General features: G+C 53.4%; 1 protein-coding gene across 1 annotated transcript in view; it reads right to left on the bottom strand.

Moving 5' to 3' along the window:
• Positions 1–11,334, bottom strand: part of SCNN1B (sodium channel, non voltage gated 1 beta subunit) — a 33,851-nt gene that overhangs the window by 12,603 nt on the left and 9,914 nt on the right. Inside the window, exons 2-4 of the mRNA XM_014530007.1 lie at positions 4,937–5,255; positions 2,499–2,775; positions 8–191 (exon numbers count right to left, since the gene is read on the bottom strand). Coding sequence (XP_014385493.1) covers positions 8–191; positions 2,499–2,775; positions 4,937–5,247 — 772 coding nt within the window. The 5' untranslated portion in view covers positions 5,248–5,255. The remainder of the gene's footprint in view (positions 1–7; positions 192–2,498; positions 2,776–4,936; positions 5,256–11,334) is intronic.

Genomic DNA, 11,334 nt, shown 5'->3' with positions numbered 1-11,334 from the left:
CTGTAGCTGCAGGGCTCGGCCCCGAACAGGCAGGCCAGGATCAGCTGCTCGCCCGAGTAGCCCATCTTCACCAGCTCCTGGGTTGGCACCTGGGAGAAGATGTTGGTGGCCTGCAGGGTGTACCACTCTGTCACGGCCTGGGTGGCGCTGATGAATTTCCGGAAGGTGCACACGGTCCCGTTGCGGCAGCACTGCGGAGACGGAGGGATCCTGTGGGTGCAGGGCTGCTGGCCGGCCCATCGCTGCCCAAGGGCGTGGGCCGAGAGTGCCCCGCCGGCTGTCCCTGCCCGGGCCGCACCCTGGGCCCCCGGGCTGCCCCTCATCCACAGCTGCCTGGCCACAAGGACTTACACAGCCTCCACCCGCATGGCGCCTTCAGCTCGAGTGAACACACACCCCCCCACACCCTTACATGCACACACATGCACACACACACACACACACACACACCGAGATAGGCGCCACTTTCTGACATTCCAGCCACATGATGCCATGGTCACAACTATGCACACACATATCCCTGCTACCCTGCTCACATATGTGAGTCCCTGTGCAGACAGACACTCACACCCTCTGACCCCCTGGCTCCTTTCCCAGCCCAGCCTGGGCTCCCAGAGCGGGGCCCACGAAGACCCTGGGCTGCCCCTGGGCTGAGGAGGGGCTGGCCTCTCAGCCTGAGCCTGGTGAGGCCCTCTGCTCGCTGCAGCTGCCCCCTCCCCCAAGCCCAGCTCAGCATGCAGACACGGAAGCCACTGGCCCTGGTTCACCTCTCTGCCTCTGCTCGCCTCATCCCATAGCCGCCCTCCTCCTGACCCCGACACCGGAGGGCCTTCCATGCTGGGTCAGCCCTTCAGGCCAGCTGCGCGTGGCCTCAGCAGCTGCTGGAGGCCTCTGAGCCCCCCTGGGGAGTAATCCTCCCACTCACTCAGGCCAGGCGCTGTCTCAGGCTTTACTTTATGATCCCATTCAGTTTTCATAGCAACCCCACCACCATGAAGAACCCGCGGCCCAGAGCGGTTAATAAGGTGTGACAGCAGCAGACCTCGCCTGCACTGTATGTGTGCACACATGCAACACACACACACACACACACACACACACCACACACACGGCTGGTACGGCCACCAGGGACACGCCTGCCTTGCCGATGAGGACATGGACATGGGCAGCCAGGCCACTGACCGAAAGCAGCTGGGCACTGTGTTCAAGCTGGCAGCGGGCCCTGCGAGCCTCGTGCTAGGTGCTGGTTTGTGTGGAGATGTGGGCGAGCCCTGGCCACGTGGTGGCACGGGAGGCAGTGGCCTCTCTCTGGGGAGAGTGTGCCCTGGCCTGGGTCCCCAAGCAGCAGGGGTATTATCAGAACCACCAGGGAGCTCGTTGACGTACGACTCCCGGGCTCTGGCGCAGAGCGACCACTCAGATTCTGCAGAGTGGGGCCCGGGGTCGACGGCACAGGCCCCGGGGCAGCTCCAGGCAGCGCAGGCGCCTCCCCGTGCAGCGGTGCTCCCGTGTCCACTGTATGCACGGCTGCGGTCTCACACCTGCCTGATGTTTCTGTCCCTGTCTCTTTGTTGTTGTTAATCCTCACCCACAGATATTTTCCCATTGATTTTTAGAGTGGAAGGGAGGGGGAGAGACAGAGAGAGGGAAACATTGATGTGAGAGAGACACATCGATTGGCTGCCTTCTGCATGCGCCCTGGCCAGGGCTGGGAATTGAGCCTGCAACCAAGGTGTGTGCCCTTGACCAGAATCGAACCTGGGACCCTTCAGTCTGAGGGCTGATGCTCTATCTACTGAGCCAAACCAGCTAGGGCTGTACCCCTGTCTATTGATAATAAGACTGAATTCGTCCTTCAGGGAGCCACCCCTCCCCTCTTGCTCCTGATGCATGTGGTCTGACCAGGAGAGCCCACCTCCAGCCCACGTGATTGGTTTGGGGCTGAGCATGTGACCTGATGATCAGGCCCAGGACTTTTGCCGTGGTCACTGGGAAGGAGGGGCATTCTGGGGAGAGTGCTGAGCTGGGGGATGTGTGTCTGGCATGGTCTCGGCCCTCCAAGTGGAGAGAGCCGACCAGAGAGTGAAGTCAACTGAAAACAGTGCAGATGACTGCTATTGGGGTGTACACCTGAAACTATGTACTTTTATTAACCAATGTCACCCCAATAAATTTAACAAAACATGGTGAACCAAGACAAAGTCTTGGCGACAGCATCTGAACACCTGGATCCAACCACCCCTGAACCCAATGTACCTGTGGGCTTCCTAGTATGTGAGCCGGTGAATCAGTTTTGCTTAAGCTAGTTTGAGCTGGGTCACTTGCATCCAAAATGTCTTGACTAACATACCAGCTATTTCTATGTTTAAAACAGCTTGGCAAACGCACAGAACAGGCGCTGCCTCTCCCCCAGCAAGGCCCCGGCTATTAGAGGAAAGCAACGCCCACCAACCTCACTGGGTAGGGCCCTTGGTGGACGTGGGCCTGGGCCCACTTACCAGCCTCATGGCTACTTTGCACTGCTGGGCATTGCAGGCCCTTCCGGGTGCTGGGCTGCCGCTTGCCGAGACATTGTGATTGTCTGCAAAGAGGTCGAGGACCACAGGGTGGTGGGGGTTCCGCTCGTCAATAAGGACCAGGGGCGTATGGTTCCAGAGGGTGAAGTTCAGGGCCCTGGTGGCGTTGGAAAGGGGTTGCTCGGGAGCCACGATCCTCTCCAGGACGGCTTCCATCAGCTGATCCAGGTCCTTCAGCAAATGCTTGACTTTAGAATACCTGGGTGGGGAGAGGACTGGTCAGGGGGCCGGGGCAGCAGGAACAGCCACTGTAGCCCGGGACCCCCTCGTGCTCCAGCACAGCTGCCACCGTGTGCGAGAACGCCCTGCCCAAGCACGCACTTCTCCACCCACCCGCCCATGCGTGTGCCCACTCACTCCTGTATGCGTGCACCGAGTATTTAGTGAGCACCTACTGTGCGCCGGGCACTGTGAAGGTGCAGAGGACAACGCAGAACTGAGGCTGTGGGAGCTGCTGTGACTCCCCAGCTCACCCACTGATGAGGGCAGAGCTGAGCCTGGGCCCTGGGTGTGTGGGCTGCAGCGGGCATGCTGTTTGTACACGGGTGGCGGGGCGTCTGCTGTCCCCCTCCCAGGAGGGGAAGGGGCAGAGGGGCAGGTCTGTGACCCCGAGGTCCCCCTTTCCCGGCAGTGATTTGGGGAACAGGAGCCAGTGTCAGGAGGGAGAAGGTGGATGGGATGTGGGCTGGGCTCCAGTACTTGGTCTCAGCCCCTGGAGGCTCCCACATTGGAACCGTGAGCAGTTCATGTGGTAGAAATGTGTCCATACCAGAGAGTGCCCCCCCAGTCCCTGTACCCCAGTCACCCCACACCCAACAGATTCAAGACCCAACCCCACTGTGTGGTCACCAGTGTGTCAGCTGGGGCAGGAGGACTTCCTGCAGGAGAGGCATTAAACCCTCACCCAGGCCCTAGCTGGGTACAAAGGTGTAGGGCAGCCGGTGCTGCCATCCGCCTCGGACATGGACGCTGCCTGCCCCTGGCCGTGAACTGGCCCCTGGGGCGCACAGGAGGGGCTTGGGAAGGTGGAAGGTGCGCCGTGGAGGCGAGGGCTGCTGCTACCGCCTCGCTGTTCCGGGCTGCTGTCGAGCTGGGCGGGTCCCGGCCTGGACTGTGGTTCAAATCCACTTACTATCTGGGTGGCCTTGGGCAAATGAACCTCTCTGAGGCGCTGTTCTCTCATCTACAAACTCGGGGAAACAATATTAATCACAGAGGCTGCTGGGAGGAGCAGGGAGTGAGGCCCATGAAGCACTCGGGACAGAGCCTGGACGGAGGCTGTTTTACTGTAATCACCCAGGGTCCTCCCCTATGACTACAAAGGGGTTTCCTATAACTGCAGATGCAACCGGCGTGTGCATGCCCTTCGAGGACCTGCTTGTGGAGGAGAGTGCTCTCCGTGACTCAGCCGCGCTGGCCCTTCTTTCAGGTCTCTGAATGCACCAAACTCCGTCTCACGCCGGCCCCTGGCACATGCTGTGCCCTCCACTCGAGTGCTCTCCGCGCCCGACCAGGTTGGCTAACTGTACTCATTCCTCAGGGCATTTTTCTCTGACTGACCCGCCACCTCTCCTCAACCCTGGCTAGGGTGGGTCTCCTTGTGTGTCCCTCTCATGGGCCTTGCCATCAAGTGCTTAAACAGTGGCAGCTCTGGATCAGATCAGGCCCGAGTTCAAATGCCACCGTTGCCCACTGTGGTCTCTGGGCAGGTTCCTTGACCTTTCTGAGTCTCCATTTCCTGGCCCGTAACTTGGGGCTCTGACAGGAGTGACCCTCGTAGTTGTGTGGATTAGAATTACATGAGTTACCCAAGAACACTCAACACACTGCCTGGCATTTCACAAGCCCTCGATGCATGGCTGCTGTACATATATATATATTTTTTTATCATCACTTTATAATTATTGAACTATTATGATTAATTTAATATTTCAGGAAAAAAAAGATTGATGTCTGTTTTCTTTTGTAGGCTGTGAAGAGGGCAGGGACTTCTAATCACTGATGTATTCCCAGTGCCCATAGCAGTGCCTGGCACATAGTAGGTGCACTAAACACACATACTGAAGCAATCAGTAGGCACTGGTGTGCCTGAAGACAGGGACTGCTAGATATTTCCCAGGTTCTCTTTAAGCCTAGGATGTTTACGAATTTTGAATCTTGCTGCAAAGGGATGAAAGCAAATAGGGAAAGAAAGAAAGAAGGGAAGGAAAGGAAAGGAATAGGGAGATAAAGGAGGGAAAGGGGGGTAAGAAAAAGAAAGGGAAAGAAAAGGAAGGGAGAAAAGGAAAGCTGGGAGGAAGCGGGAAGGAGAGGGAGAAAAAGGCACAGGGAGGCGGCCTAGCGCTCCAGGGACCACCTACTGGAAGGGGCTGGCATTGCAGATGGTGACGGCGGGGAAGTCCATGGTCTTGAAGCCCACGGAGAGCGAGACGCTGACCTCCCAGCTCAGGTAGGTCCTGATGAAGACGCCCCACTGCCAGAAGACGATGGAGGCGAAGAGCAGCGTGAGCACAAACCACATGGCCTTCTTCTTGGGCCCCTCGCAGATGATGCGCTTGGGGCCGTGGGTGTTGGTGTTGTCGCAGTACCACACCAGCAGCTCCTTGTAGGTGTAGCCCGGGCCCTTCTGCAGCCGGTGCAGGCACTTGACCAGGTACTTCTTCACCTGCATCGTGGCACCTGCAGAGACACGCAGGCCGTGCAGCTAGGACACCCGCCTCGCGCCGAGGACGTCCCGGCTTGGCCACAGCACCCACGGGAGACGGGCAGCCCAGGCTGCATATGCACTCCTCCCCCCCTCCCCTTTTCCTTCCTTTTTGCCATCTCTCATCATCCATCCACTCCTCCATCCAACCAAAAAGCATTTATTGAGTGCCTACTGTATGCCAGGCACTGGATTAGTTCCTCTGGACTCACTACTGAGCAAACGAACACGTTTCTGCCCTCCGGGAGTTTCCAGCCTAGCAGCCAAGTCACTTAAACCCGCAGCCTCGGATTCACTGTCTGTAAAAGGGGGGTAACAGAGCCTAGTTTAGAGGCCTGCCGAGAGGGTGAAGTAGGGGATCCCTGAAGAGTGCTCAGCACAGGGCCTGGCGCAGGCTAAGAGCTCCGTGTGGTTAGCTACCATCACGACAAGCTGTGAGCAAGTGGGGCAAACGCTGAGGAAACAGTCCATCAGAAATGCCTGGTTACAGGATGCGATCAGGATGGGGAGCCTGAGCTCTGAGCTCCCAGAGGCAGGAAGGGTGGCGGTTAAGAACCAGGACTCTGGCCCTGGCCGGTTTGGATCAGTGGCTGGGGCCGACCAAGGGGTTGCAGGTTCGATTCCTTGGTTGCGGGTTTGATCCCTGTCCCAGTTGGGGCTTGTGTGGGAGGCAACGAATCTCAATCTCTCTCTCTCTCTCTCTCTCTCTCTCTCTCTCTCTCTCTCTCTCTCTTTCTCTCTCTCCTCCCTCTTCCACTCTCTCCAAAAATCAATGGGGGGAAAATCCTCAGGTGAGGATTACAAGAATGAAGACTCTAGAGCTGAAATGTCTGGCTTTGAATTTGGCTCTGCCACTTTCCAGCTGTGACTCTGAGTAAATCATTGCTCAGTGCCTCAGTTGCCTCATCTGTACAATGGGAACAATAATATCCTCTTCCTCAGAGGCTTGTTGTGCAGACAATGAAATACGGAATGTGGATCACTGTCTGGCTCCTGTCAGCTGCTGTTATTACAGCTGCTCACACACCCCCGGCTGAGGGTACCTGGAGGAGGTCACAGCAGGGTTCCCTGGGGGAAGCAGAGTCAGAGGGGGGGAGGGGACAGCAGGAGCAAAGGAGCCTGGAAGGGGAGCAGGGCCCTGTGGGCCAGCTAAGGATTTGGGTTTCAAGCCCAAGAGAGTTGAACCTTTGGAGGCGTGATGCCCTCAAATCTGCCGTCTGAACAGCGCGCTGGGCTGCCTGTGGACCGGGGTGGAAGGGGGGGGGGTCTGAGCAGGGTGCGGGCATGGGTGGCTGAGGCCTGCCTGACCTTTCTGATTGTTTCCCAGCTGCATGGGGAGGCTGCTTCTTAGGGAGATTAACCAAGACCTGGGAGCGGGCAGGGGGAGCTTGTGTCCTCCTCCTCCTCCTCCCCGGTACCGATACCGAGGGGCACCTGCAGCAGGAGCGCCCGGGCCCAGCGCCCAGCTGGCTGCAGGCCGCCCCCTTCATGAAGCCGTCGACTCCCTGGCTGAAATGCCCCTCGCCCTCCTCTGAGAGCCCCTGAGGTTGGGGCATGGCGGTGGGCAGCCAGGTGCCTGCTCCAGCATCCTCTCCCCTTGCTCTGGTGTCCCCGCAGGTGAACTGCCCCTCCTCCAGCCAAAGCTGGGTGAGTGGCCAGATTGACGTCCACCCCAGCTTGGACCCCTGGGACTCACTTCTGTGACTTCATGCTGGAATAACTGCGGAAGGGACTCCCTTCCAGCTAAGATGACTACGTCGGTGGTACTTGGCACCGCCAGTGGGGAGACGACCCTAGAGTAAAGCGAACACACAGGAGCCACAGGATGGAGAGAGATTTCTGACACCATTTAACACCTGGATCCAGCCATTCCATCAGATATGGGAACCAATACATTTTCTCTCTTGCTTTTGCTGATCCAAATTGGGTGTCTGTCATTTGCAACTACGTATTAGAATCTTAAGGGAAAAGAAATTCCCCTTTTCTACCCTGTGACAGCTTCTGCCCCCGAGGCTCCTCTGATGCCTACTCCTCCACGTTCACGAAGCCACTCCGTCAGGCCCTCCGCACCCTGTAAGCCCCTGCCGATGGCCCCGCTTAACCAGGAGCCTCAGGCTCACGGCTCATCAGGCAACAGCATTTGGTTAGAATGAACAACATGCTGTTTTCCTTGGGTCTATTTTTAATGGGATCTTCTGTTTATGACGAGATACACTTATGTAAAAAACAAGCACACTATTCAGTAACCAATAGCAGAGCAGACAGCAAAGACGGCGACAATGACAGGCACACAGAAGCTGGTAGCGGCCGGGCTGGTCTCCTAACTGGTTTGGCCCCTGGGAGAGTAGCTAAGTAAGAATCAATAAATGCTACAAGGCCAGCTTTCATCTCCAAGGTGATAGATGGTCTGTGTTTGGAGTGTATACACAGCTTGTGCAGAGAGTTGTTTAAATCTGTTTACAGCTTAAACCGACCCAAAGCAGCTCTAACCCGAGGCAGGGAGAGCGGAGGCCTTGTGCCCCGAACCGTCCCAGAGGGCTGCCGACATCCCGGCCCCGCGCGGCCAGCGTTTCTGGCAGCAAGTTCAGAAACAATGAGTGGTGTGTGCGCCCGTTTCCGTTTTCTTCTAAGAGAAAACGTCCACTCACTGTCAGAGACAAAGGTCCCTGAGATTGGACTCAGCCCCTGGCGGAAGGGAGCTGGGAAGCCGCGGGTGTCACCAGCTATTCTGACCACACGCACCTGAAGGCTATTCATTAGGTCAGTTCTGAGCCTCCGGACGACAGATTGCATGTGGACGGCCAGGAGCTGCACTGGGTTTGCAAAAGCCCCGCCTCCCCCCAACCAACCCCCCCTATTAAAAAATCCCCTTTTGCCCCGGCTGGTGGCTCAGTTCGTTGGAGCGTGTCCTGTGCACCAAAAAGGCTGTGGGTCCCATTCCCCGTTGGGGCATCTACGAGAGGCAACCGATCAATGTTCCTCTCTCACAGCAATGTTTCTTTCTCCCCCTTCCTCTCTCTAAAAACGACAAAAACATATCCTTGGATGAGGATTTTTTTAAAATCCCTTTTAAAAATAACAGCTTTATTAAAATGTAATTCACATATCATAGAATTCATCCATTTAAAGCGTAGAATTCAGTGGATTTTAGTATATCCACAGAATTGTTCAACCATCAATCACCACAATAAGTTTTAAACCATTTTTGTCTTCCCCCAAAAGAAACTCTATCCCTCCCTCCCTGCCCCTCCCTCCACCCTCCCCAAACCCAGGCAACCACTAATGTATTTTCTGTTTCTGTAGATTTACCTATTCTGGACATTTCATATGAAAGCAACCATATATTCTGTAGCCCTTTGTGACTGGTTTCTTCCACTTCTCATAATGATTTCAAGGCTCACCCAGGTTGTAGCCTGTAGCAGCGTTTTTTAATTGTCAAATAATATTCCCTATTATGGATAGGTCACATTTTATTTATCCATTCATCAAGTAGTGAACAGTTGGCTGTTATGCTACTATAAACATATGTGTTCAAGTTTTGGTGTGGACATGTTTTCATTTCTCTTGGGTCTATACCCTGGAGTGGACATGCCCCCTGGATCAGATGGTAGTCTCTCTCTGCCTAACCTTTCGCAGAGCTCCCACAAGTGCATGAGGGTTCCAATTCCTCCACCTCTTCTTCCAGCTTTGCCATTGGCCATTAAAAAAGTTACTACAGCCATCCTAGTGGGTGTGAAGTGGTGCTTGTTCTGTTTTTTATTTGCATTTTTCTGATGACTCATGTTGTTGACCATCTTTTCATGTGTTATTGGCCAATATAGTCATTAAAGGGCCAATAAATCTTAGGAGAGATATGTATGCTGATCCTTTGCTCATGTACTTGAATTGGTCTCTTTGTCTTTTTTATTGCTAAGTTCTAAGAGTTATTTATATTTTCCATAGAAGTTCCTTATCAGATGTAGGATTTGCAAAAATGTTCTATTCTGTGGGTTATCTTTTCACTTTCTTGACGGTGTCCTTTGAAGCACAAAACTTTTTATATTTGATGAAAATCAATTTGTCTATGTTTCTTTTGTTGCTTGTGCTTTGATACTGTTTTAAGAATCGATTGCCTAATCCAAAGTCATAAAGACTTATTCCTATTATCTAATCTAAGAGTTTTAAGATTTTAGCTCTTATATTTAGGTCTTTGGTCCAGTTCGAATTAATTTTTGTATGTGGTGTGAGGTAGGGGTTCAACTTCAGTATTTTGCATGCAGATATCCACTTGTCCTAACACCAAGACTATTCTTTCCCCCATGTAATTGTCTTGGCACCCTTAGTGGTTATTTTTTAAAATTATGTATATTAAAGAAAACCTAAATAAATGGCAAGATACACCACGTTCATGGGTCAGCAGCCTCAATATTGTTAACATGTCAATTAACCCCAAATTAATGAATCTTAATCAAAATCCCAGCAGACTTTTTGCAGAAATCAATAAGCTGATTCTAAAATTCATATGGAAAAGCAAAATAACTAAAATAGAAAAAAAAAACACTTTGGAAAAGAAGAACAAAGTTGAAAGACATATACCATCCGAATCAAGACTTACTATAAGGTGTAATAATCAGAGCGTGTGATATTGGTGTAATGATAGACCTATTGGTCAATGGAATAGGAAAGAGGGTCCAGAACGAGGTGCCAAGGTAATTTAATGTAGGAAGGACAGTCTTTTCAACAAGATGCTGAAACAAATGGATGCCATAGAAGAAAAGGTGAATTTCAACCCCTACCCCACACTATATACAAACATTAGCTTAAAATGGATCAGAGACTGAAACACAAGAGCTTAAACTGTGGGCCGCCCCGAAGGAGTACAGGGGAAATCTGTGCATGTTGGGGTGGGCAGTGCTGTTGAAGGCAGGTCACCAAATCATGAATCAGAAAAGCGACTTCAAATTACAACTAAAAGACAAAATGGACATCATCCAGAACCACAGGAAGGCTGGCTGAGTGGAAATTCTACAACTAGAAGGAAAGAGAAAAGCACACTGAGACTCAGAGGAGGTGCAGAAGTAAAGTGCAGAGGTACTGAGGCGCACGCGGAAAGGGCTGGCAATGGAGGACGCTGGTGTCTTTTTCAATTGGGAGGGAGTCACAAGCTCCCGACGGCTCTGAACTCCAGTTCTGGATGAGTCTCTTGGGACCCAGACCCGTACGGGGAGAAATTGGACTGTCTGGCAGCGGGCAGAACTCGAGGGCGGCTTTCTGTCAGAGGTGCTTGCAGCAATTACCGTGGGACACTGAGATGAGACACTGAGACCCGGGGGCCTCTTAGGGCAGGGCTTCGGATCAGCCATAGCTGTTTTCTCCACCCTGTTGATTTCCTGAGACCCTGCCCCACCCAAGCTGCTAGCAGAGGCTTTTGCATATGAATGGGCTGGCCCTTTGCAAACTGAAAATTACCTAACAAACTGCAGCTGGGTCAGAGAGACCCAGAACATCCAAAAGAAGGCCCAAGGCCCCACCGCAGCTTGCGTTGCTTCACAGCTGGGCCTCATCTGGGCACCTCCAAACCCCAAACAAAGAAGAGGAATCTGCAGATCTCTCCATAACTCCTGCTGGGTAGCCTCAGGCAGAGACTAAATTAGCACCTCCTTAGAGATCCAAGAGCCAGTGTACCCAGTGGTCAGAGTGGGACCATCCAGATTACAACTCCTCAGATCCATAAGGGACACACTCAGGGGGCAGACTCAGTGAGCACCAAAGCCCCACTGAAGCAAGTCTTGCCCCATAAGGGTGTCTCCAGCACAGAAGTTCTCCCACCATAGACACAGCTGATTCTCACAGAAAATTAGCCTGGAGGTCAATTCCTCCCAGTGATACCTACAACAACCGAGGCTTAATTACAACAAGACTGTGTACAAAACCCACAAAGGGGTACACCAAGAGTGTCCACCTCAGGTAATTGGGGAGGCTGAGCCACTGGGCCCTATAGGACACCTAGCACACAAAGCCACTCTATCAACACTGGGAGGCAGCCAAAATGTGGAGACAAAGAAACAGGTCACA

The sequence above is a fragment of the Myotis brandtii genome, unplaced genomic scaffold (assembly GCF_000412655.1).
Source record: "Myotis brandtii unplaced genomic scaffold, ASM41265v1 scaffold707, whole genome shotgun sequence".
Lineage (NCBI taxonomy): Eukaryota > Metazoa > Chordata > Mammalia > Chiroptera > Vespertilionidae > Myotis > Myotis brandtii.
Note: the sequence above shows the minus strand (reverse complement) of the source record. Positions and strands in the feature narration are given on the sequence as shown.